Source organism: Centruroides sculpturatus, unplaced genomic scaffold, assembly GCF_000671375.1.
Source record: "Centruroides sculpturatus isolate CEXI.00-Female unplaced genomic scaffold, Cexi_2.0 scaffold475, whole genome shotgun sequence".
In the NCBI taxonomy this organism is placed as follows: Eukaryota; Metazoa; Arthropoda; class Arachnida; order Scorpiones; family Buthidae; genus Centruroides; species Centruroides sculpturatus.
Window position 1 is genome coordinate 308,381 of NW_019384712.1, and position 26,768 is coordinate 335,148.

Consider the following 26,768-nt stretch of genomic DNA (forward strand, 5'->3'; position numbering starts at 1 on the left):
AAAAGATAAATAATACAGAAGTAAATAAAGTACAAAAACAACTACAGTATTTATAATTCAGCTGAATAAAAATCTTCGTGTATTAGACAGGATGCTTCCCAATTTTTCGAGGATAATACTGTAAATGGATCAGTTGTTTGGTCGTCCTTTTTAACTAAACACATCTGAGAAGGAACACTCGAAGTGCTTCATACTCAGATGTGTCTGGTCTTTAAGTATATTTTGTTGTCAAAATTTCTCGAAAAATTCTCTTGGAAAATTTCTTCTATTTCCCTTTTGAGGAATAGTTTTTACGAGAAAGATATGTTTGCGGTGTAAATAATGCAGTTTTCATAATTGTTGAGAGCTTAATTGTTAAAGAGATTCAACGCAAATTTATTAAAGCGCTTCGAGAACGATGAAGATTTTCATTGCATTTATTATTATTTTTATATTACTTCCTATTGAAAGTAATACAAATGGAATATTTTTGACTGGACATGAAAATATTTACCCAGAGGTCGAGTCGGGGGATGAGAAAATTCCGACTCAATCCGAGAAACGACAAGATAATAAAAACGCCAATCAGATGGATCAACTGTACTTACCAGATGAAAATATAAAGACAGAAGACCAGAAAAATAAAATTTCTTCACGATTAACCTTACGAAAGAAGAAATTCTTTAGTCAGTTATATGCACCATACGACAACGAAGGTGATATTCTTTCAAAACAGAAAGTTCCATATGAAATTGAAAAGGAACAGAGTTTAAATGAAGATCAGTTGATTAAAAATGTTCAATCGGCAGGTGATTTAATAAAGAAAGAGCACCAAAATTTTTTATATCGTCTACAGAAAATGCAAAAGAAAGACAATTTTATAAAAACAAATAAAAAGAAAATTAGAAGTCAACATCATGTAGTTAATGATTTTCGTGGAAAAAACATCACAAATGACACAATCAACAATAACCTCAATTCAGAATATAAGAGACTACAACAAAATCCCGAATTAAAAGATTGGAGAAACATCAATCTGAATATACTATTCTACGTATTTGGAGCTGAAATGGTAATATTAACATCATGTGCCATCTTCTATATTACAAAGAGATTTATTAAATTCTGCCAACAACAAATAGAAACCAGAATGTGCGATATCATATTGGAACATATCAACAATGAAAGTCTGAACACATTACGATTTACATGTAAAATTGACACAGATAGACCCACACCAATGCATAAAGAGAAATTCCCTATATGCGATAAAAATGACTATTATCTTTCCAACGATAAGAGTGATAAATACACTCAAACAGAAGACATCTCCACTGATTATCTGACAAATCCCATATTGTCAGCAAAACCCAAAATAGAATTAGATCAACACGTGGTGATAGAAGAAACTCCTATTTCGGACTCTATGATTGACTTAAAGTTTGATATGGACGAAGATGAGGAAGAGATCACTTCTGAAATGCGGCCACTACTAACAATTTCAAAAGAACATTTGAAATCAAATTTGAAACGACCAAAACGATTTTTTTCCTTTATGAAAAGAAAGAAAAACGAAATTAAAAAAGTCCGATTTAATCCTAATCCAACTTATCATTACTACGACAAAAATCTGGACAAGACAGACCATAAGATGGATTTTACTTGGATAAGAGCAATTCCTTCAGACAAAATGTCGTTGCTGAAGGAACTGTATGACGTTTTAATTAAAATGGACAGAGAAGGAATTTTACAAAAGAATTCGTCAAATGACTCAAATTTTGGCAAGGAAATAGACACAAATTCCGATAAATCAGAAGACGAAACACTCGGGGGTGTTCCTTCGCAAAAGTGTTTGTTTCAAGAAGATGAAACATCTGATCAATTGACAGAATCATCCTCGGAAGATTGGGAAATTTCCCCAGTGTGACACAACAAGATTTTTCTTATTCTAAATAATAACTGTTTCTTTGTTTAATTATTTTTGTATGATTTACCATTTAAAAATAAACACAAATATTACGGAAAATTCTTATTAATGTGTGCTTGATTTTGTTTTTGTTTAATTTTACAAACGTTATTAATACATTAAATGAATTAAAAATACGATTAAAAATTTCAGCCCTGCATTGTGACGATCTCACAACAAATAATCGCTCGTTTGTTTTAACTCTCTGCCCTTTGTACACTAATATAACCTTAACTATTTTTACTTGTACATGGGATCGAGCGACATGGGCGATTTGCCGAGGGAGGATGCCTCCAGGGAGGGCTTTCTACTGGAAACACCTCCATTTAGGTGTTACAAAAGTGAAGAAAATACGGAAAATTCCACCCGTTCGTTGATGAGGCGTAAACCTTACCACTAATTCCAGTGTTCAATGGTTTTATCCACTCGGACACTGGTGACCCTGTTCCTATTTAGCAAGTCCATTATGTAAGTAAGCCGACTTTTTAGTGGAAATCAGTTCATTTCGCGTCAGTGATGGTCTAGGACTCTAGGTTGATGGCGGCGGAGACAAAGATGACAAGTATCTTACAAAAACCGTTTATTTTAACATGTAATAAACTTATACAAGGAAAAAAAAAGTTTTTCTTAAAACAATCGGTTGTTCCTACGTCCTAGGCATCGATGTTGTTTCTTGTTCGTCGATCGAAGGTAATCCCCGGGCAGCGGTAGGTGAGGAGACTCCGTTGATTGGCGTCGGCAACACGGTCTGAGTCCGTAGTGGCACAATGGACGGAAAACTGTATTTTTCGTGTTTACTAACCGTATGATCATGCTGGGAATGGTTGAGGGACATAGAAAAAGGGGAAGGCAACGTACCAGGTGGATGGATAACATCAAAGCAGATACTCGCCTGGACCTCAAATCCCTGAAAGACAGGTCACTGCACAGAACTCGCTGGAGGTAACTCGTCTATTAAGTCACCAATAGTCGTACACGACTTAATGGTTGAAGAAGAACCGTATGTAAGTGCACAGTTTTCGGAAAATGAGTCTGTCCTTGAAGATCGAGGATTATGTCAATCTCCAATCTTCTTTCTTTTGTCCATTCTGATTAATTTCACGTCTCTTTTTCCCGCTTCCCGATTGTGAAAGTGGGAAGCGAAGAAAAGCAGTCTTGTCTTTCGCTTAAGGACAGCCTGTTCGGATCACGAGAAAGGTCCGCTTCGGAGAATCTTCCCGAAACCTCCATTAACTCTGGACGGAAGGTGCTGAAAGAACTTTGAAACCTGTGCTCATTGTTGACGTTTTAGAATTTTAACGACCTGACGGGATGTCCTCAGTGGCGTACCGTGGGTATCAGCCGGGGGGAGGAAAATTTCGCCCCCTTATTTAGGTATTTCAAGTTTAAAAGACCAAAATTCAGTTTTGTCACAGAACAAGCAATGAAAAATTTGGCGGTAGTGCAGCGACCTGTTTAAAATAGTACTATTGAATATTAGTGGTGTATATGAACGCGAATGAATCGTACAAGCAAAAAACAAAGGGTCAACAGGTTTAACAGGATTTCCTCGGATGAAAAAATTACTAGTTCACCCGGACGGCGAGCCGATTCCCGGACCGTCCGAACGATTGCGCTATCGTAGGCGCGATGCAAGTATAGATTAGAATGTTTCAAATTTTTACAAGATATTATTATTATTTATTGTGAAATTTTGCCTCCCCCTAAAAAGTGCCGCCCGTGGCGGGCCGCCCCCACTACGGTACGCCACTGGATGTCCTTTTTTATCTTTAACTTTTCCCTTTTTAAAAATTTTCCTATGTTTTAATTGCTTGTATACGAGCCAGTAGCGTAGCGTAGTGGGAGCGGCAGGGACGGCCCGCCCCGGGCGGCACTTTTTAGGGCGCGGCAAAATTTCACAATAAATAATAATAATATCTTGTAAGAATTTGAACCATTTTATTTCATACTTTCGTCCACCTACGACTCGGACCGATTGAAATGAGCAAGGAATAGTGTTACCATCCACCCGGATAGTCCGAGAATCGACTCGCCGTCCGGGGATATAGTGCTCAACCTGTTGACCTTTTTTTTTACTTTGTTTTTGCTTGTACAATTTATTCGTATATATATACACCTCCAATATCCAACAGAGCTAGGTCACTCACGTTACTCCTATCCAAGTCTCCCTAGTCGCTAACTGTAACTGATTTAGAACCAGCATGCACTGCACCTTATTCTTCGCATTGCAAAATGACATACGTATGCGTCAGGAACTTCTATTCGAACAAACCTCACCTGCCGTCCGGGTCAGCGATTTTAATAAGGTGGCAACACTAGCACGGAATTTTTCATTACTTATTCTGTGACGAAACTGAATTTTAGTCTTTTAAATTGAGATACCCAAATAGGGGGCGAAATTTTTCTCCGCCCCGGGCGGCCGATATCCACGCTACGCCACTGATACGAGCGCCTTATCAAAGGTCCATATCTTCGTTTACATCTATTGCGTCGTGTTTGACATTAATAGTTTTTTTTTTCTTGTCTCCGTCTCATATGACTTGCACAACTAATCCGACCTTTCATCGGATGTAACAATAAAAGTTTTTCTAGTTTCGTTTTAATAAATTTTTATAATAAATTTTTAATTTCAACCCGTTTTTGGAACATCGCAATTATGGATTCAGCCAGGCTTACAATGGGGTGTTCAGGTAATGAGGAACGGGACCCGATATATTCGAACGGACCGCCCTGAAAAATTCTTAGGGTTTTCTGACCCGTCTTGTGATTTTATCCCAGTCTCCCAGATCGGTGGACTGCCACCTTACTGTTTTTTTCTAGTTTCCACAAGGAAAACAGAGAATTTAATTCTCTTATTTCTTTAGTCATTTGTCAATCAAAAATTTTTTGAAATTCGGCATAGAATATTGAACAAAAAGCTTTTTGATTTACGAATCACGAAAGAAATAAGAGAATTACCTATACTCCGAATCCCCGTAAAATAATTAATAGAGAATTTATTTTGAAGTAAATTAAAAGTAAAAACAGTTTATATGGTACAGTATTTTATAAAATTATTCATTGATTCGATCAATGATTTATATGTGCCCTCACTACCCGGCCGGCCCCATTCTGGGCCTTGGCGAACTCATAATGGGCCTGCTATAAGAGGCCCTCTTAGTGCCCACAAGGCGGAAAGAGTAATATATATATATATATGATTTATACGTTCGAACCGATTTTAAAATACTGTACCGTTTAATAATTTTTTTTATTTTATTAAAATCGCCGCTATGTGGCGTACAGTATCCTTGGCGCCAGATTAATTGTTCGTTATTTGTAGGAGTAGGAAAAGTGGTTCTTCTTGTGACGTTTCAGCTCCTTAATTGGAAGTTAATATACTAAAACAACGCGACTTCAATGAATAATTATTGCAGTCGTCTTCACTCTATTTTCATAGTCATTATTACTGCAATTTCGAAATTTGACCTACAAGATGCATTTAACGGCACATGTTTTGCTGCGACGAAAACAAGCTTAGGAAATGGCGGCTCGAATGGAAAGATTCGGTAAGTATTCCCATTATATTTTGTTTATAGCTTTTGGTAAAAGTTTATCCGGCATTTACATAGAATTATTTGGGGGCGACGCGTATAATAATAAGAGCTATAAGCGAAAACTCATCGGATTACTTACCGACTGTGCACGGTGGAAGCCGCCATTGCTTAACCTTGTTCACATCGCGGAGTAGGACATTGTAGCATGATGGCGGGATCTATAATTTTAAAATATGCATTTTTAGAGACAAAATATTAAAAAAGCCTTCCAATAGCATTTTAGTAGTTACGAAAAAAACTCGAGACGACACTTACCAATCACCACCGTGTGGGGGTATATATATATATATATATATATATATATAATATATTGATGTGCACTTTCACAACTTGTAATTCATAAAACCACATAATGGACACTAAAACGGAACTATCTGAGCCCATGTTGAAACTACTATTACAAATACCCGTTGTTGCATCCGACAGCGCGCTTCCCACCAGAATGTAGTGTTAGACCTACGGGTGAGAAGTAGACAGACAAAACAAAATTAAATAAACCAAAAATACAATAAGTATTTACTCGCCAGGCTGATGCAGGTTACAAAGGATACCAACTTAATCATATCCACCGAATAAAACACACCCTTAATTAATTAATGAACCACCAAATAATATAATACGCCAGGGGTGGCCAACTTTTGTGTGCATAAGATCTACTTTTTATCGTAAAAATGTGTCGCGATCGACTCGTTGTCATAGGGCATAGTCTAAGTCAGGGATGGGCATCCCGCGACCCGAGTCGCATAAAATGTGTATAAATATATCAATTTCCTAGCTTAAGAAGTATGCAGCAAAAATTCAAACGTTATTTTCTACAACTTATGTGTGTGAATACTTTTTCCTGCAATGAATTTAGTAAAAATTAAAACAAGAAACCGGCTAACAGACTCACCTTGAAACTAATTTAAAACTAGCAGTGACTAATATTTGATCAAATATTTTTGATACATTATGTTTACATCAGTTCTAGAAGCTAAATTAAGTATACCTATTCTATTTTATAATTATATATGAATAAATAATTGTGATTTACTGGCATTTTCCCCCCTCTTTTATCTTGTATGTGGCCAGTGTTAGTTCAAAAGTTTTGAAATGCGGCCCTTACACAGGTTGCCCATCCCTGGTCTAAGTGGCGAGGGGGAGGGAGGTGTGAAATACATACTAAGTTTAGATAGAAAAGAAAAGCCACAATTTAATTTAAAACACGAAGAAAAGGTACTTACATTTTAAACAGAAGAAAAATTGAAACTCAACATTGTCACTTTCGGGGATTACCACTTCACTCTTCTTCTATCTACCGTGTCCCGACCTACTCTCTCTGTCCCTTCTTTTTTTCGGTTTTACGACCCTTTGTCTACATTTCTTATTCCCCTTTTACAACTGTACGCAAATGGATTGCACATGGACCGACAAAAGAGCATCTGAGGAAGAACGAGGAGGTCCAATATTACTACAGTTGCGTTTGCACGTTATGTTCACGCGTTGCGTTCGGTTACAACTTACAAGTGTAACACATTAAGTCAAGACATTGCAAGCGATTGACCAAAATTGGTTTTGCGATTGACTTGTTGGCCACCCCTGTAATACTCGACAAGAAAGTGCGCGCGTAGTTCCTGTCTGGCCCGATCGAATAATCCCTTAAACTATGTAAATTATGCTAGTTTCTTGTTTCTAGATATTAGTATTGAATAGAATAGGTTTATCAGAAGGTTTGGAAGATGAAGACAAGAGACAGGACAGAGGGTACCCAAACTTGATAATTGGTGTTCCTTGCAATGGTTGATGCGTCTTGTTTCTCCAAAGTTCGTTCTTTTTCTTCTAGTTTCCGGGTTGTCGTCTATCTGATACGATGCTGAACGTACTCTCCCCTGAATCCTCCGTCTCTCTCCTCCGAGCTCTACTCTTCTCCCGACGCACATGTTCTCCCTCTCCCCTCCTGCATTGTCTTCTGTTTTTGGAGTGAGTCATCCACATATAAATTCAAGTGTAAATGAGCACATTCCAGGAAGGGTAGACGAAGGGATATAAAGAGGGAAAGTAGAGAGATATATACTCAAAAAAAAAAAAATGAAATTACATACAACATACAATATAAATATGGCATGTAGCCACAGTAGAAACGAGTTCAGAATTAGTCAGAATTAGCCTTTATTGCTAACACGTGACTACTACTTGGGGGACAACCCGAACTTTGCTCGAGTTACGCTTCTGTAACACTGTAACATTCTATAATGAAATTCACAAGTTAAGATTTGATAACGACGATTTATTTTTTGAGATTAACTTGTTAAAAAGAGAACAGAATCGAATTACTTTAAAATTCAGATTAAATGTTTATAAATTGATAATCTAAATTTATAAACATATATGTTTTATATAGTCTAACTCAGTGATGGGCAAACTTTTCAAAGAGCGGCCAAAGGAAAAGAAGAAAACTTCAGGCGGGCCAATATAATTTTAACCTAGCACTGCATCTGAAAATCCAGGTGGCGCTATAAAAACATGTGCAGGCCGTCCGCCATATTTCTTTTTCTCTCTTTCGGCTACGCTACGCACGACGAGTGGATGTTCTGTACCGAAGCATGATTGTAACCGATCGAGCTTTTACTCAATAAAGATCAACCATTCCCTTATGGCTTTCCAGAAATGATGTCCACATTGGAAAGGAAGGAGGGCATTATGACAAGTTGGACAAAGGGGGGTAGAGCCTACAGCCTGTATTCTTTTTTACTCGTCAGATTGGGAATAATGTCGCGCGGGCCGGATAGAACATTTCAGGGGGCCGCATCTGGCCCGCGGGCCGTAGTTTGCCCATCACTGGTCTAACTAATCCTTTAAGTTTAAACATGTGAAGTTATGTAACAATAATTTGTATGTAAGATGTGGGATCAGTTGGCTACTACATAAAGACTTTAAAACAATAGATGCAACACGAGTTAGTGTTCATTCACCCAGTTTTTGTTTGTTTGTTATTTTTTTCATTTAATTTTACATAGATAAGACGGATCATCTCTGGTCAGCAGACCACAGTTTGAGTAGCACCGTGTCACGAAGTTCGATCGGTCTCAGGCAAAGAGCGTTATTAATTAAGTCAGAAAGCGAGCAGCTTTGTTTTAATTTCTTTTATGAATCGCACAAATTTTATTTCTTATCAGACTTTTCAATTGAACACGGAAACACCTGTAGCTTTTAACACCAAATGGTATACGAAAATGAATGAAATCGGAAGTAACGTAGTCAACAGAAAATTGCCAACCGGAATGTATTTAAAGAATGGATAACATAACCTTTCTAGATATTTGGCTGGATTCTTAATTAACACATTCAAAGTCCTAAAAAAAACAGTAAAATCTTATAATTTACTCAAACATGGGTGTAGCAGCCTTAAAACTTTTCTAGAAAATTACTTTCTTAAAAAAGAGAATTTATAGAAAAGTGTTATTAAACTTTTAATATTAAAACGTTAACAATAATGTTAAAAGTTTAATATTGTTAACGTTTAAATGTTTGAGAAAGGAATGTAACACAGCATTAAGGAACGAAAAAACATTTATTATATTTGAAGCTATATCATACAGTCTTTATGCTATATAATTTTTTTATCCTTTTTACAGACCGACTCAGAAGTAACAGTAAATTAGTTTGAAGATATAAAAAATCTTCTTAAAACATATATAGATTATTAAAAAACTAACACAAAGTTCAAAATGATCAAAACGCCAACCTTTTATTTTATGATCTGGCACTTTCACAATAAAACAATGATAAAGAAATTTTTCACAATATCTACAATGAATAGAAAAATAGAAGGATTCATTCTTTCTGCTATACTTTGGAAGTGTCAGTGGTCAGTAACGAAGCATGTTTTACATCACGTGATTCTTCTCTTTAAAAACACAGTTATGACCCGAAATGCATTTCATCCATCAATTTTGCCTTTATCATGTATGCTAACTGTTGCTTGTGTGATATGTTACTGAAAAAAAAAAAAGACAAATAACTTTTAATTTTTTTTAAATTACAAGTTAAGATTAAAATATTACAACAGCTTATATTATAAAGACACTTACCTTAAAAGGGCCTTTTGCATATACAGCTAAGATAGAACTTTCCCGAAACTAGTAATCCGGGATTCTAGTTTCGGGATGTGAAGTTAGTAAAGATGCGAAACTAGTAAAGATTTGCAGCGGCAACTTGAAAGTGGTGCAGTTGAGCCGCCGTGTCTGGATATTTGGCTTTAAAAGGATATTCAGCCAAATATCCGACCATGTATTCCTTCCGAACACCGTACTGGGAACCGTTCGTGCACACCTCCCGCCACATCCTCTCGATCATGTTGGTGTGGGAGCCCGTCTGGGGATCAACAAAGTTATACTTGTGATTAACTGTCAGGTGATGAAAGCCTTCAGTTTGAAGACAATCATACGCCTTCCAGCAATCACTAATAACCATTGTCCCCGGAAGCACCCACTCCTTGAGGACCGCCAGTAACGTTTCGCTATCCCGTGTTTCCACCGGTACCAAGAACCTTTTTTGCAACTCTCTCTCGATACCCCAAAGATCCACTGACCTTCGATTATTCTCCCCTTATTGAACTTCCGCCGTCTGATTTTTGCCTCATCTACTTCGACAACCTGGCCTTCTCCTCCGAGTTTATCCATTCGGGAGGACACATAGTGTACGCATACTTCTCTGTAAAAAGAGTACCAGTCCACGATGGTTTTCTTCGAAAGGCCGAGAAATCCATTTAGTGTAGCTCGTCTCTGAGGCTTCCATACCAATAAGGAGAAAATAAATCTCCACAGGGTAACGAGAGAAAGATTTGAATGGCTGAAAAAATCCCCGCCCATATCGACTTGCTCCACCCGCAAGGTGCCGCACATTTCTTACCCTTCCGGATTATCTTTCCGCAACGGAATAATTCTTTTCCTTCTGCTTATAGAAGGTTGCCACACTGTCTGCAGTTGGCTTCGTTTCTCCAAATGCCGTGGCGTAGCAACTCTTCTCTGACCCGGTCTTCTGTGAATGTCATTGACTCGAAATAATTATACTGTCATCCTGAGCACACTGTAGCCATTCTTGTTAAATTAAAGTTTCAGTACAGCAACAGAAATAAATGAAATTTTACGTGTGATGCCTTTTATAGACACGCTCGCGCTTACCAGCCATTCACGAAGTGAGAAATTTCCATGTTAAAGATCTACCAATCACAGAGTTTCAGATAATTCACGCCTAAAAGATCAACCATTCCCTTAGGGCTTTCCAGAAATGACGTCCACATTGGAAAGGAAGGAGGGCATTATGACAAGTCGGACAAAGGGGGGTCGAGCATTAGTGGACATCCGTTTTATTGAACCTGATGCAATCCCAGTTCTTAATTTTGCTGTAATACTAAGTCTCATGGTTTTATTCATTGGAATATGTACAATAGTTTGCTCATGTGAATAATGTTTTCCACAAAATTTCACTGCCACCAAGCCAGTATGAATATCCTCATCTACTGCAATATAAGCAGTACATTTCATATTCAACTTGGTTGTGCTTTGTGATTTCAATATTCTTTTTCTGTCAATGTCACCAATTTTTACTTATAGTCTCCTGTACGGTTGATGCTTTATATTTCCTATGGTTTTTGAACCACATAACAAAATGAAATGTGAATTTGAATCCATTTCCATTTTTGATTTCCTATCAACAAAATCTTTAAAAGAACCAAAATTTAGCTCTATTACATCAATGGTCGCATTATGATCTAATCTCAAATGATTAAGAAGTTGATGATTTCTATTACAAGTGAAATTGCTGGTTATCTCCAGACATTTGTAGCTACCTGTTATATTAAAAAAATTTTTGAAAATCAAAAAGTATTTTTAATGTAAAGGCAATTGCCTTTACATTAAAAATTAAATTACAATTAAATTAAATTAAATTACAATTAAAAAGTTGAAAATCTATTTCCCATTAATATTTGATATTGACTATCAAAAAAATTAATTAATTGGGTGTATATGTGTTAAGAATATTCTTTCTATGAGTTTGTCCATTAGAATTAAATAGTTATATTGTAGATGATTTCAATTTAACTTTTTATAATGGAAATCTTAATGTGCCTTATCTTGTCCCTGAATGTTGGCGATCACTATGGAGAATGCCTCACGACTTTCCGTCAGTCTAAAGAGATCTCCAACTCTTTGTATACCAGTCCATTTGTTGATGTTCTTTACCCATAACGTCTGCCTTCTACCAGCACCCTGTTTCCCTTCAATCTTTCCTTTCAGTATCAGTTGGAGAAGGTGATATTTTTCTCCCCGTAACACATGGCTGAGGTAGGCAATTTTGCAGCACTTCATATTAGTGATTAGCAATCTCTTACAGTTTGCTTGTTGTAAGACTTCATCATTTCCCATCAAGACAGTCCATTGTATTCGAAGCATTCTACGGAGGATCCATATTTCTAAAGCTTCCAGCTGGTTTATTGTGTTCTTTTTTAGAGTCCAACTTTCAACTCCATATAATAGAACTGACCAAATGTAGCCTTTCGCCATCCATTATCTTAGTCTGAAATTTAGATAGTCATTGCAAAAGAGAGCGCTCATTTTTTTTAAAAGTAAGCACGAGCTGTTTCAATTCTGCATTTAATTTAAGTATCAGAGTCCATGTCGGATGTGATCATACTTTCTAGGTATTTAAAATGATTAACCCTTTCTATTGGTTGGTTGTTAAGTGATAAGTGGGCATCCTCATGTTGATCTTAACTAAACACCATAAATTTGGTCTTGCTGACATTAATGTTAAGACCTGAGTCTTTTCCAGTTTCATTGATTCTGTTCACTAGCTGTTGTAACTCATCTATGGTGTCACACATGATAAGCGTATCATCTGCATATCTTTAATGGAGTTATTCTAAATACAATAAGATATACAGATGATACGCTCATCATCTGCATATCTATATACCTTAATGCCCAGCTCTACCCCTTCAAGTGCCTCTTTGAAAATCCTATCAGAATATAAGTTAAATAAAACGGGTGAGAGGATGCATCCCTGTCGGACTCCACATTGTATGTTGATAGTCCTCGTTTTCAGATTGTCTATGTGGACTTCGACTGTTTGGTCCCAGTATAAGTTTTTGATAATTCAAATGTCTTTGCTGTCCAGCTGCTGAAGCATCTCGATCAGTTTGCCATGCCGCACTGTCAAATGCTTTCTTGAAATCTATAAAGCAGGTGAAAACGTCTTTTTGCTGATCTTGGCATTTTTCCAGTAGCACATTTGTACATAACAAGGCTTCTCACATTCCAGATGCCTTTCTAAATCCCATCTGGCTGCTATCGAGATCAAATTCACATTTTAAGTGGATTCTGGCGTGAATCACTCTTAGAAAGATCTTTAAAAGATGACCCTGGTAAATTATTTCGCTTTTCCTTTCTCTTATCATTTCTTAACCTTCTGTAGATCGTCGGATTACGCTGATATACTATTTGTAGATTATTACTGTTTGCCACTCTCTTAATCATTTTGTTTAAAAAAGGAAAATAATTAAGAATTACTCTTCGTTCCTGGGTCATTTTTTGGGGATGCTGCCGATTCTGATTCTGAAACTTCGTAATAAGCTCATCCACCTCCCTCCTCCGATAACCTTGTTGCATTGCTGTCTTCCTGATGTAATCCAACTCTTTGTAAGTATCATAGATACTCATGCAATGCATATATGCCCATTTAATCCATGACCAAATCACTGCATATTTAATGTGCCTAGGATCGATGGAATTCCTGGGAATAATGATAGGTTGATAAACTGGTTTGCGATAAATGTCCGTCCAGATTTCTCCTTCCTTGCATTTGATAGATAAATCAAGGAAGTTAATATTACTACTACTCTCTTGCTCTAGATCCAAAGTTAAACCATATAGGTTATTGTTGACTGTGTTTAAAAAACATTGCACGTTGTTATCATTTCTCCATAGAATGAAAATATCATCTACATATCTTGAGTATACTATTATTTCGTTTTGAAACATGGGCAGGATATTGCTTTCCATCTGACGCAAGACTAATTCACATAATACAGCAGACGTAGGGCTACCCATTCCTTAAGGAGGCCTCCAAGCTTTTCTTGGCCCAGGGCCTTGCACATACCTGGATTAAGCCTAAGTGGTATTAAAGATGCCAACATAGTTGCTCTCACTTGTTTATGACGCTTTTGTTTTGAAGAGTAATTAGTAAGGAGGGAAGCGACCCTCCCAAATTGTAGATCCCCTTGTGTGAGGGAAGAAACAAAATTTTGGTATATGACGTAGGTATAGTCACATGGGCTACATAGTTGATTGCAAGTCTTAGCAGAGCAATATGATGATAATCCATGAAACCGTTTTTTACAAGTGTTATGTCTGTAGTAAACTCACAAACTCTTTCGACCTCCACCGAGGTCTGCTTCAGGTGGTGACTGACCGTGTTTCCTCCTGACCGTCGTAACAATGTCAGCAGAGATGTAAATAATTGTGCATGTCGGGTTTCACCCCTCCACCTGTCCCTGTTCGAATTCCTCGAACAAATACCTCCACGCCTGCGCGATCGTTTCACCATCTTTGAAGTTGATGCAGGTGCTCCACTGTTAGCTTTATGAATCTCCCAGGCCTCCAGATGACGGATGTGATCAGTTCGGAACGCTTGTCTGATTAGTCTGGTGTTCCGGAAGTCTGCCCGTATTTCAGGGTTGGTAACGTAGGTCGATAAGACGGTGAGGTGCCTGCTATTTTTAATATCTGCTTGATGCTCTCATATCCATTTTTGTGTTGAGCGGATGGTGGAGCCAATGTAAACCAAGTTCCTGTGGAATCTGTCGTCCCTGATGGGAATGGAGTAAAAAAAAAAAAAAAAATAATTTTTTAAAATTGCTATTCTCAAAATAGACTTTATTCTTAAAAATTTTACAAGAATTCTGTTAAAAATTAATAAAACTTGTTCCATTGTCACAGTTAAAGTTCTTAAAAATATCATGCTACTCGATATCATGTCCAGATTAAAACGACCGACATAAAATATTCATTTTGAATTTTTGTTGTCATCTCCGTTTGTTTTTAGCCAATACAGAACAGTGAAGATGGCAATTGGCATACAGAGTACACATGTGGATATAAAGCATACTTTACTCCAGTTTACGTCATGTACGGTCATACGTATTTCAGTAGTGATATTACTTAACTCAAAATTCACGTTATATTTCAATACAAAATCTATGGTTTTTTGCATCAAATTTTCATTGATCTCGTTCTGCATCTTTAGCGATTTGCTTGCTGTCTTTTGACGACAATCAGAATACACCTGGGCCCTGCTGAGATCCATTGCGTCCTTGGCGTTGCGCAGCAGGTTGTAAACAGTGCCGCGTACGCTCCTGTACGCGATCTTCATGTGGTTATGGCAAGCTATCTCCCTGTATATGGGGTCTAAATGATGGTTGAACCTGACGATCGCGCGCCTAATGTTCTTATCGGGTTGGTGGTTGTCGTCTGGCAGCGGCTGGGGGTTGTTGCTGAACATAAAATGGCTTTGTGGATGTATAAAATTGCAAAAATTGTGTAATATCTCTGATATATCGGAATATATTGAGCTTTTGTAATGGGATATAAACTGAGGACTTTACAAAATTTTAATGAGATGTTGACAGACAAGTTTAATAATTACAAAGAAAAACATAAAGAATTAACATATACCTGACACCACCTCATTCCCGTGCTTAAATGACTAACAATTGGTCAAGGGTGACTTCAAAGTAAGCATTAATTCACCCTCGTTGATGCGTATATACATGTACAGTACCATGTTACACTCCTTATACACATGTAGGAATGCTCTTCTTGGCACTGATTCTGGGATATTTTTCTTCTGGTGATTCTCTTCCTCTCAACTCTTCTATTTGAAACTGAGTGTTTTAAAAATTAACACCAAACAATTTTTGAATAATAATAGTCACGTTAGGTTCCATTAATTTGCATCTGTTCACTTTATTTTTCTCCGTCTGATCTACCTGCAGTCTTTTGCCGATGGAATTGGATTACCTTTTCTTTTGTAACGACATGCAATCTGTCTCTTGTCCTGAAACTCCATGTGACTTCACACTCACTCGTTTCATCTCACAGCTTAATGTCCTAGCTGCACCCAGGTGAAGAAGGGAAAAAGTTCCTTCAACAGGTTGTACCTTCTTTTTTATATCTCCCTCCATCTCGAAAACGTCACCTGTCACATGACCTGGAAGTTGACCAATCGGCGATGTTGTCACCGTACGAACCGAAATAGGGTGATACAGGACAAGCCTAAAATATACGCGTAACGTGACACAAAACTCTGCACAAGCTGAACAGAATTACAATTACACATACGATACATATATAAATTAACCAAATTAGGAAGTCTCCCTGCAAGTATAGTAGCGTAGCACTACAATTGTTTCGTTGGTTTTGCCTATTATTTTCAAATGAAATTAGTGTGTAGAATAAGAATGGCTTTGATGATTTAAATAATTTAAGTAAAGCTGGCAAAAGAACAAAAATAGTAAATGTCACATAGATTCTTTTGTAAAATTGAAGCAGTTTGGAAATCAAAGCAGAATAGAATTTAGCATTAGTGAACAATATAAAATAAATATTGAAAATTATAACAAGGTAGTTACAGCTAATAGATATAAACCAGTCTGCATAAGTTGACACCCCAAGGAGAATATTTAAAATTATTCACATCTAAAAGTGATTAAAATTTTCTAAATTTTAATCACTTTTAGATGTGTATAATTTTAAATATTATGAACAACAATTTTTTGAAGCAAGTTTTAATTCTTTATGTAAATTTTATGGAGAAATTTTTTGATTTATCTGAATTATGTAGTGAATTGCAATATTTGTATTCATGTCCAGACTATATTGGCAAGTCACTCTTAGACATAAAACATATTATAATTAATGACAATCTGAACAAAAATGTACTAAAAGAATTATATGATTTTATATTAATTTTTATGGTACCATCTACGAGTGCATCCATTGAGTGCAGTTTTTCAACCATGAAGCAAACTGATACATTCATAAGGAATGCTTGGTCTGAGGAAAAAATTGTTGTCACTAGTGTTGCTTTTAAACACTTTGGAATCAATGACAAGCAATTTTTATGATAAAGTAATTAAGGACTTTGCAGGAAAAAATTGGTGAAAAGAGTTAGTTTATAAAAAATAAAAACAAGTTTTTATATCATTGTTTCATGTCAATGTATCTATTTTAGAATTAAAATAAATAAACTGTTTATTTTTGTCATTTCCAGTATTTGTTTTTACAATTTTTATGGAAACTCAGCTTCCCTATCATCAAATGTTGTTGCACGCCACTGCTGATTACAAGGCTGCAGCAGTATGGGATCCAGAAACACCTTTTTGGTCTTCTTGGTTCAAAAAGACCAGAAAGAGTTTCTGGTCTTTTTGAACCAAGAGTTCAAAAAGACCAGAAACTCTTTTTGAACTCTTTTCTGTTCAAAAAGAGTGTTTTTGAACAGAAAAGTTCAAAAACACTCTTTTTGAACTTTTTGCGAAAGTTCAAAAAGCTGTCTCCACTACTTGGTGGCCACGTGAAATTCTACGAAACAATCAAAAGATATGTTTAATCCAACTATTGCTCTATCAATTTTCCAAGATCACAAGTTTTTTTTATTATACCATCAATCCTTTTCCCACTAGTATAATGCTGCAAGATATACAGCTGCATTAGCCACATTATGCTTACCTGTAATTGCATATCCGTTCTTCCAGTCGTCATTTCATCATAAGGTTTGGGAATATATGGTTTCAATCCAAAAGCATCATTGGCTAAGAAGACATATGGAGTGGATATCTCTTGACCTGGAAGTGGATGGGCTGGTATCAAGAGCATTTAAATCCATAAGTTCCTTGAAGTTACATATGTTCCACACACCTCCATTGCTGATCCTACCTTGTGTACCAATGTCATCATATCTAGAAAATGTAAAAAAGAACCATTGGAAGTAAACAATGTTATTGGAGATTCACTTGTTTTCTATTTGGATATACACATTGTTGTTAACAAGGTATTGGAAGTCCAGAATAGGCTTGTTTCTTAGCTGGGATGATTGTACCTTCTCTGCATCAACTTACTGAAATATATAATTTGCATCAGCAACTGCTAAAAGGACAATGGATTCTGTTTGTTTGTAATTGTGGTAATGAGAACTACTGTTGATGGGCTTCCTCATCACAATGTGCTTCCCATCAGTGGCCCCTAAATAATGGGGCACATTCCACTGATCTTCAAAGTTCTTGGAAACAGCCATCCAATGTTTTTTTGAGGTTGGCACTTGAATTGTATATTTCAAAGGTCTTGTACAAAGCTGCACATTTTAATGATTATGTAGAATATGGTACTTTCACAGATTCTGAACTCCATGATAAGTCTTTAAAGGTAATTCCTGTGGCTAGAAACTGGAGTGTAACTGATTCAACAGGCAATACTGGCTCCCCAAACTGTCGTTTGCTTTTCAATTCTGAGGAAAATTTGGTGCAAAAGATGTTGAAACTGGTTTTCTGTTACCTGCAGCCACCTCCTGAAAATAAACATGCAATTTGTTAATTAGATTTGTGCTTTGGACAGTTAGTACATAAAGGCATCAAACTCCCTACATCTTGTTAATTGCCATGTTAGCCAATGTACAGTACCTGTCTGAAGTAGGATCTTTGCCTCTCAACTCTAGATATAAATTCAGGAAGATTTCTTTTTGCCTTTTTATCCATGATCAGGTAGGTCCTGCTTTCTACGCTGTTTGTTTTGATGTTGTTTTTCCAGTGACTATACTATGATGGCACATACAGCATAATCTGTTTTGTCTTTGCAGTCACTCACTCTTTTTGTCGAACAACTACACCATATCATTACTGATTAGCCAGCACGCCTAGCTCAAAGGGATAAACAGTTGACATAACAGACGAAAACACATCTGGGACATGCTTTGATGTGCATATTATCAAAAACGCTTTTGCATTGGTCAAGATTATCTCCTATAATGCATCACTTTTATGTGAGCAAACACTGTGTAGATTGCGGCTGCTTCATGCTCGTGTAGCTTATCTAGCAAAAATGGCTCGTAGCCTCAGGAAGGAAGAAGGCAAGGCTTTGGAGTGTGACAGTGTGTCTGCTAGCTCCCCTTTTTGTAGTTTGTGGCATTTCTAACGTGGGAAGATAGTCCTTCCATTGAGCAGTTTGTATACATGTTCTACATACTATGGATGGCAGATATTGGATTTGGAGTAATTGAATGATTAATTGGCATTAGTTGATACTGATTAATTGATATTGTTAGAAAGTTGACTAAGTCTGCGGTTTTCAACCTGTTGTCCACAGACCACAGGCTGCAGATCAAGGAAAAAATTTTTCTTGATCTGTAGAGTGGACAAAGGAGAAAAAACATTTTTTTTTTCTTTTACCATGTCATTAGGCTTGTGCAGATATTGCTAAAAATCCTTGTAAACATTTTAAATCATGTAAATTTTAGCCATAATACAGTATCCTACATACATCCTGCATTTATTATACATTCAGCATAATACAGGATCCTGTATTATGCCATTTGTATAATAAATATATTGTTGTAAACGGAATGCTGTTTGCAACAATGTATTTATTTATGCAAGTCAGCATTTTTGGCTCTAATTTACATGAAAAATAAATAAAGGAACAGACTTAATGTGTAGCTTGATCCAAAGTGAAGAAAGTAGCATCCTTGGGCTTGGCATAGAGAAGTTGACAACATTTAAAACAGCATCAGCATCACACTGATTTACTAACTAACTAGGCTTATTATTCAGTAAAAAATATTGTCGATTTGTTTATTTACATGGCTTATTTAGCATAAAACACAAATTAATTTAACTTGTTAATATTTTTTTATATTGTACTATATACTTACAGTTGTACATGTAAGTAAATTTTATAAAATATACTAGCAGGTGGGCCCGGCGTTGCTCGGGCAAAAGTAACGATAACTAAGATAAAGATTATTATGTTACAGTCAACCTTATCCGTTTTCACAGAATGCAAGAATTGGGTCCCCTTGTTTCCAGACTAATTAGAGAATTTTTAGATGGTTCTAAAAATATGTTCAATTTCCTGCAAAAACGAAAAAACTGCATCTACGCCTGTAAATCTTGCATGTCGCTTTCTCTTAACAATTCCATTGTTACTTAAAACTTCCATTGTTACTTAACACTTCCGTCTTACTTAACACTTAAGCCTTAATCCTGTCTTTCTCCCCCCGGGGGAATTTCGAAAAATCCCTTCTTAGTGTGCGTTTTCGTGACGTACTCTTTGTACCAAATTTCAACTTTCAACTCCTAACTGTTTGGGCTCTGCCGTATTATCATCATCAACCCGTCTCGATTATATATTAGATTTGGGAATGAGCATACAATTGCTATGTAGACCTTATCACACAAGAACATTACCAGATTATTCAATAAGTTTTGTTGTTTGATAAGAAAAAAACAATTTTATGGTTTGAAATACATTTTATTATTAAATATAATCTCCCTGAACTTCAATACACTTGTTTCAGTGATCTTCTAATTTATGGATTCCATCCCTGAAGTGAGAATCCAGAACACTGTTGAAATACTTCCACGGCTGCTATTACCTCTTTGTTCAATGAAAATCATTTCCCACGCATGAATTTTTGAGATGTGAGAACAGCCAGAAGTCAGAGGTAGTTAAATCTGGTGAATAGGGTGGATGCTGTAACAATTCGTACTTTAATTTGCTGATTTTAGTGATGGTTTTTTGAGCTATATGAGAAGGTGCATTGTCTTGATGAAAAATGATTTTTTTGTTATGTAAACCAGATCTTTTTTCACTAATTTTTACATCCAGCTGGTCCAAAAGGTTACAATAATAATCTTCAGGGCTGTGGAGTCGGAGTCGTGGAGTTTTGATGTTTTAGCTGGAGTCGGAGTCGGATGGTAAGGAAGAGTCAGAGTTGGAGTCAGTAGATTTTTACGCGACTTCCACAGCCCTGGCAGGGCTGTTGAGTCAGAGTCGTGGAGTTTTGGTGTTTTAGCTGGAGTCGGAGTTGGTAGATTTTTACGCGACTCCACAGCCCTGATAATCTGAGTTTATTGTTTTACCAGTTTGGAGGTAATCCACAAACAAAATTTTTTTTGCATCCCAAAAAACTGATGCTAACACCTTCTTGTGCACCTTCTTGGCCAATTTCTGCACCCTAACTCACTTTGGAGCTGATGTACTGAGTTTACATTGCTCCTTAGCCTCTTGTTTTGATTCAGGATCATGATGGTAGACCCAAGTCTCATCCATAGAGATGAAACAATGCACAAAATCCTTTTTATCCTTTCTAAAACGCTCCAAATGTTGCTGAGAAAGTCACATTCCAATGTGTTTTTGTTCCATTGTTAGCGCATGTGGCACCCATTGTGCACACAGCTTTCTGTAACCCAAAACTTCAGCCAAAATATTGCTCACACTGCCTAACAAAATCCCTAGGGCTTCTACTAAATCTCTCTCGGTTAATTGACAATCTTCCTAAACCATATGCTGTATTTTTGCTATGATTTCTGGTGTTGATGCACTTTTTGGATGTCCTTCACATGGATCGTCTTCAAGACTTGTACAACCATGTTTAAATTCAGCAACCCATCTTTCTACTGTTCTTACTGAAGGTGAAGAGTCCTTATACACTTTCAACAATCATTCATGAATTTGTTTTGGTGCTACACCTTCCAAAAATGAGAATTTTATCACTGCACGATATTCAATTTTTCCATTGTAAAAAAAATACAGTGACACATCAACTTTTGAACAGATGTAAATACATAAATGAGTTGACAGATCTACATGAAACTTCACACGTGTTCATAAAAAGTAGTACCATTTTTAGAGAAATAAAGCCGCGAACCTACTAGCACCATCTCTTATTGAACAACCTAGTATTTGATGAATAAAATAGACTTTATTTTGTACAATGGAAACGCATTTTGGGCTGTTTGCCCGTTCAGTCCTTATTGTACAAATTGATAACTTGCAGAATAAATTACAGTAAAATTAACAACTATTTATATTTTCAATTCAATTCAACCATTTAGTTGTGTTCAACCTTTGGTGACTTTGTAGGCAAGTGATTTCCATACTTCTGTCATTGACAAACTCCTTTAGTTGCTCTATGCTCATACAGTATTTGTGTCTTCCAAAGGATTTTCTGTCTATCTCTCCTCCAAGTTCCACTGACCATGCCAAACACGATTGTCTTTTGCAAGGAAATTGATCATGTCGTGTGTAAAGTAGGACCATCTTAAATGAGTGATTTTTTGCTTCTAGTGACATATCTGGCACTTTATCACATCTTTATTTGTCGTCTTGGCAATCCATGGAATGCGCAGGAGTCTACTCCAGCACCACAATTTGAATGAGTCAACCCTCCTTTTGTCATTCTTTTTTGTGGTTCAGCTCTTGCATCCATAAGTCACAATAGAGAAGACAATGGCATTTACTATTTTAGTTTTGGTGGTCAGACTAATATCTCAATTCCTCCATAGCTTATGCTAGTAGTTCTTAATTTTTTTGAAATCACAGAACGTTTTTGAATAGAAGAAAAATTTGCGAATGAGCAAAATCACTAAGATCATAAAATAACAACAAAAATAGATATGAAAGTACCTTTTTAGTAAAAGTTATAGATTACAAAGTACAGTACATAATAGTAAACAAATATTAATTAAAAAATTATACAGTGGGTGATCGGTTAATGAACATAATCCATTCCAAGACTTTGCTATCTGAATTGTCCGTTAACTGATTATTGATTTACCATAGGTTTTTATGGGAATTTGATTAATGTGTTCTGGAGACCACAAAAATAAAAAATATACACTTTTTTATTTTTTATTTATTACATTTATTTATATGTAATAATAAAAATACATATATACACAATCTTGCATTTTTATTAGTTGTTTTTTTTTTTGTTTGTGGGGTTAACCTGTCCTGTGTTGTTCTCGAAAATTTTCGTGTTGACCTCATTGACCTGCATGAGCAATCCCGAATATTTTTGTGTCTGCATTGGAATGTTTTTGATACTAGATGTTGCTGTGCATCACAATTTTTATATTAAAACAAACTTTTAAAGTATAATTTTTTTGTTTTTATATTTTTCAATATATTTATTTTGTTTGTGCAACATAAAAAAATAATTTTTAATGACACAGTAAACACGATTATTATTGTCGATGTTATTACTTAACATGGATGAAAATTCAACATGGCATCACAGGCAACAGAGAAGAATTTCAACATCGAATAGGTTAAAGAATCTGTCCAATGTTGATTGCCTTTCTCTCTTCTTCACGATTTTTCAGAAGTAATTAATATTATAATTGTAGAGATCCCCAAGCCTATTAACCTCAACCTGATTTGGATGCCATCTGTTGTTCTGACATCCTCCCACTTCTTCAAAAGATCTTTAAAGCAGATATCAGTATTAATCCTCTTTTTCAGAAGAAAACATATCTCGCAGAGTTTCTTGGTGTTCTTCATTCAAAAGTTCTTGGTGTTCTGTCGTCACATCAGTTTCAGGTTCCATTATCTCTTCAATGTTCTTTATTTCTCAGATGTAGTTTTTGTTATTCCTTAAGCTGCTTGAGTCTTCTTCATTACACAGTATCTTTCTTAGATAAGATTGAACTATGGTCTACTGTAGACCTGTTTATGCCATACTGCCCAGCAACATTAGGCATCTTCTGCCCAGTCTCTACCTTTGCTTTTATACTCTCACCTTTCGAAAATAAAAACTGACACAAAACTTAACGAGTGCCTGCCCGACAGTCTTATGAATACTACAAAAGAATTGTTTCTGTCAAAAAAATAAAACGCCGGAATTACAAGGGACAGTTTCAAAGTTCAGAGGAATACTATCTGATCAGTATATACAGGGTTGAGCATCGATGTCTCCCACACTCCAAAAAGTTTTAAATTGTTGCCTGAAGACAAGGATAAGACCAATCGGTATTCATTAGTTTACGTCACTTCTTGTGTTTGTTCTGTGAGGTGTTCATTGTCCAAACATAAAAATCTTTCGCGAAAGTGTTTGTTATCGGATTTATTCGTTAACTGAACTGTTCATTAACCAATCACCCACTGTATTTGTAAAAACTGTAAACTAAAGTAAGTCTCTTATAAAAATGCAAAATGCATTATAATAGATTTAAAAAATGTTTTTTTAAATCAATTATAATGCAATACATGAGCTTGTCGGCCTTTGCAGAATCATGTCTAATGTGTGATATAGCTATTCTCATTTCTTCATCTATATTAGTAAATCTTTCTCATTTTTTCAGTTTTTATATCGGTGAATGTGAGATTTGAGTTTGCATAAATATTATGTTGAAAACTAAAAATTTTAAAAAGTTTTTGTAAATTCTAAAAATAAAAATTATTCTCAGATTAAAAGTATGAGTAAAAACTACTCTTTTATAACTGATTTTGAGCGAATTATACTAGCAAGCAAAAATAAACAAAATAAATAAACAAGCATAAATAAACAAAGCAAGCATGATTAACAAAAAATATACTATACTTCAACCAAAACAAAAAACTTGTTTATTAGATTCAAAACTTCCAAATACATTTTGCTGTTAAAGCCTCATCAGTGGACAATTGGACAATAACCAATCCATTCACTTTATACTGGTAACTTCCTAGCATGCATCCACATTCATACCGACAATTCTAGTTTATCAAATTTACATATTCAGCAATACAAAAATGTTCTATTATCCTTCTTTTAAAACAGTTTTCTACTTTATACAATATTTTTACATTATTCCTGTTGTGAGAAGCCAAGGGCATAGAATTGATCTATCTCACTTAAGGGCACACAATCGTTTAGATTGGCTCACTAAGCTTTTTCTAGGAGGGCTTGTTATAAGTAAATAGGATATAGACTATAGAGTCTCTATTCAACGTCAAGATAATGACACCAGTTAATCAGATCTATAACCTGCAGATTAACACACGTATCGAGTCGTGAAGGAGATGATGAAATATGTTTGATTCAGATAACGTGAAAGACATTTCTTTAACAATTAAAAAAAAAAAACAAATATTTAATAAACAAATAAAAGGAGTTTATACAAAGTACCTTCAAATAAAGCTATTGATTGAGAGAGAGAGAGCTCACAATTTCTGTAAAAATCATACTACCTCAAATCATGAGTCTTTTATCTTCTTGAGATCTGTTTCTTGATGAATGTTCTTTCTTATGTTCTTTAATGGCACATAAATAAACCTTTTTCTTCACTGTATTTACCAACTTAATAATTCATTTAGGAGACTTCGGAAATCTGTTATGGCGTTGGCCGTAGGGAGATGATGTGGTATACGTCTGTCCTCTTTGGGTCTCCTGGCATACTCCCCGAATGATACCAAATTCTTTCTGTTTCTGATGAATTTTCACCAATCACCACCTCGTATTTTTTCACGTGAACAGGAAAAAGGAGATTTTACTGAGGGGTTGACAGTTCCCAGGGTGACTAAAATTTTAGGAGATATGGGAAAACAAAAAGGATGTTCTATTTCCATTGAAGGAAGTGACTTTTACCAGTTTCCTTTGTTTTAGCAAATATAATTTTCCCATCAAAATCATTGAATATTTTTGTCTAAAATTTTACTATTTCGATTAAATTTTTAATTAATTATAAAATCTCACACTTTTAATTTTACAATGATAATTACTGCAGTGTGGGTACCAAGGTGACTCCTGTCTTTTTAGACGAATTGCAGCCTCATGTTCTTTTAGGCATGTCTCAAGCTTTCTTCCTGTCTCTCCAACGTAGGACTTCGCTCGTAAACAAGTACATGACAGTTTATAAACCACTATTACAATTTCGAGTTGATTTTTTATCATGTTTTGTTTTTTGATGTTTATAACACTAACCACATTCGACAATTTATTTTTTTGCTTGGCCACTACACACAGAAAACTTCTTAAAAACTGGTTTATATTGTTCATAAAGATAATATATATAAGCAAATTTTACATAAACATTACTATTTATATGGTTTTTACATTATATCTATAATTTAAAGGAATTATACCACTTACAGCGTTTACTTTTTGGATAATCATTTAATAAATACTTTTTAAATAGTTGTTTTATTTCTTTATGTATGTGTTCTTGTAGAGATGTTCTATTTAATATTTTCCTCAGTTCCATAATGAAGACATTTTTCTTAGTATCTGTAGGACAATATGATTTATAATTAACCATTTTCCCTGTATTACACAATTTTTCATACTTACGAAACATCAATTGCGTTTTCTCTCGTTTTATAGTGACATCCAAAAAATTAATTTCTTGATTCTGTTCTACTTCACTGGTGAACTTTAGATTATTGTTCAATTTATTTGCATAATCTTCAATTTCATGGGTGTAATTATGTGTGTCAAATATAATCAATATATCATCTACATAATGTGCATAAAACTCTATACCTGGAACTTGTGATATGTTTTCATCAATTGGTTTCATACAGATATCAGCTAATTTGGGTCCAACAACTGATCCCATAGATATTCCATTTTTTTGATGATAGAAATCTGCTTAAATTTTAAAGTAATTATTTTTGAATATGAATTCTATAAAAATTAATATATATTCTGGTATTTTACATTTGTTGATAGTTTCTTTTATCATTTCCAATGTTATGCATGGATACATAGATTTAATATCAAGGCTCATAAGACAATGACTTTGTTTAATTTTACCTTTCAGCAGTCCGTTAATTCATCTTTATTGTTTATATTGTAAGCTGATTTATCAATTATCTGTAAATAATTTTTTAAAAGACATTCTAAGTTATATAAAAGTGCTTTTTTAAAATCTACTAAAGGTTACATGTATTACCTGGTTTATGAGTCTTAACTCTTAAATTTAATTTTAGTTGTCTTATGTTATTGAAATCTAATATATATTTTTTACCTGCTGACTTGAAAATTCCTTTTTATATTTGCTCATTAATTTTGTAAGGCTGTTTTGCATTTCTTTCAATGGGTCTGTTGCTAACTGTTCATATTCATCAGATGAGGCTATTTCATTTTTCTTTTACTGTAATTCTTCTTTCGTAATTATGACTAATTGGTGCGATTTATCTACCTTGACTATAGAAAGTTTA

General features: G+C 35.3%; 1 protein-coding gene across 1 annotated transcript in view; it reads left to right on the plus strand.

Moving 5' to 3' along the window:
- The first annotated feature begins 5,258 nt into the window (after positions 1-5,258).
- LOC111627854 (trihelix transcription factor GT-1-like) overlaps positions 5,259-26,768 on the plus strand; it is a 54,002-nt gene continuing 32,492 nt past the window's right edge. The window contains exon 1 of the mRNA XM_023371516.1: positions 5,259-5,493. Coding sequence (XP_023227284.1) covers positions 5,469-5,493 — 25 coding nt within the window. The 5' untranslated portion in view covers positions 5,259-5,468. The remainder of the gene's footprint in view (positions 5,494-26,768) is intronic.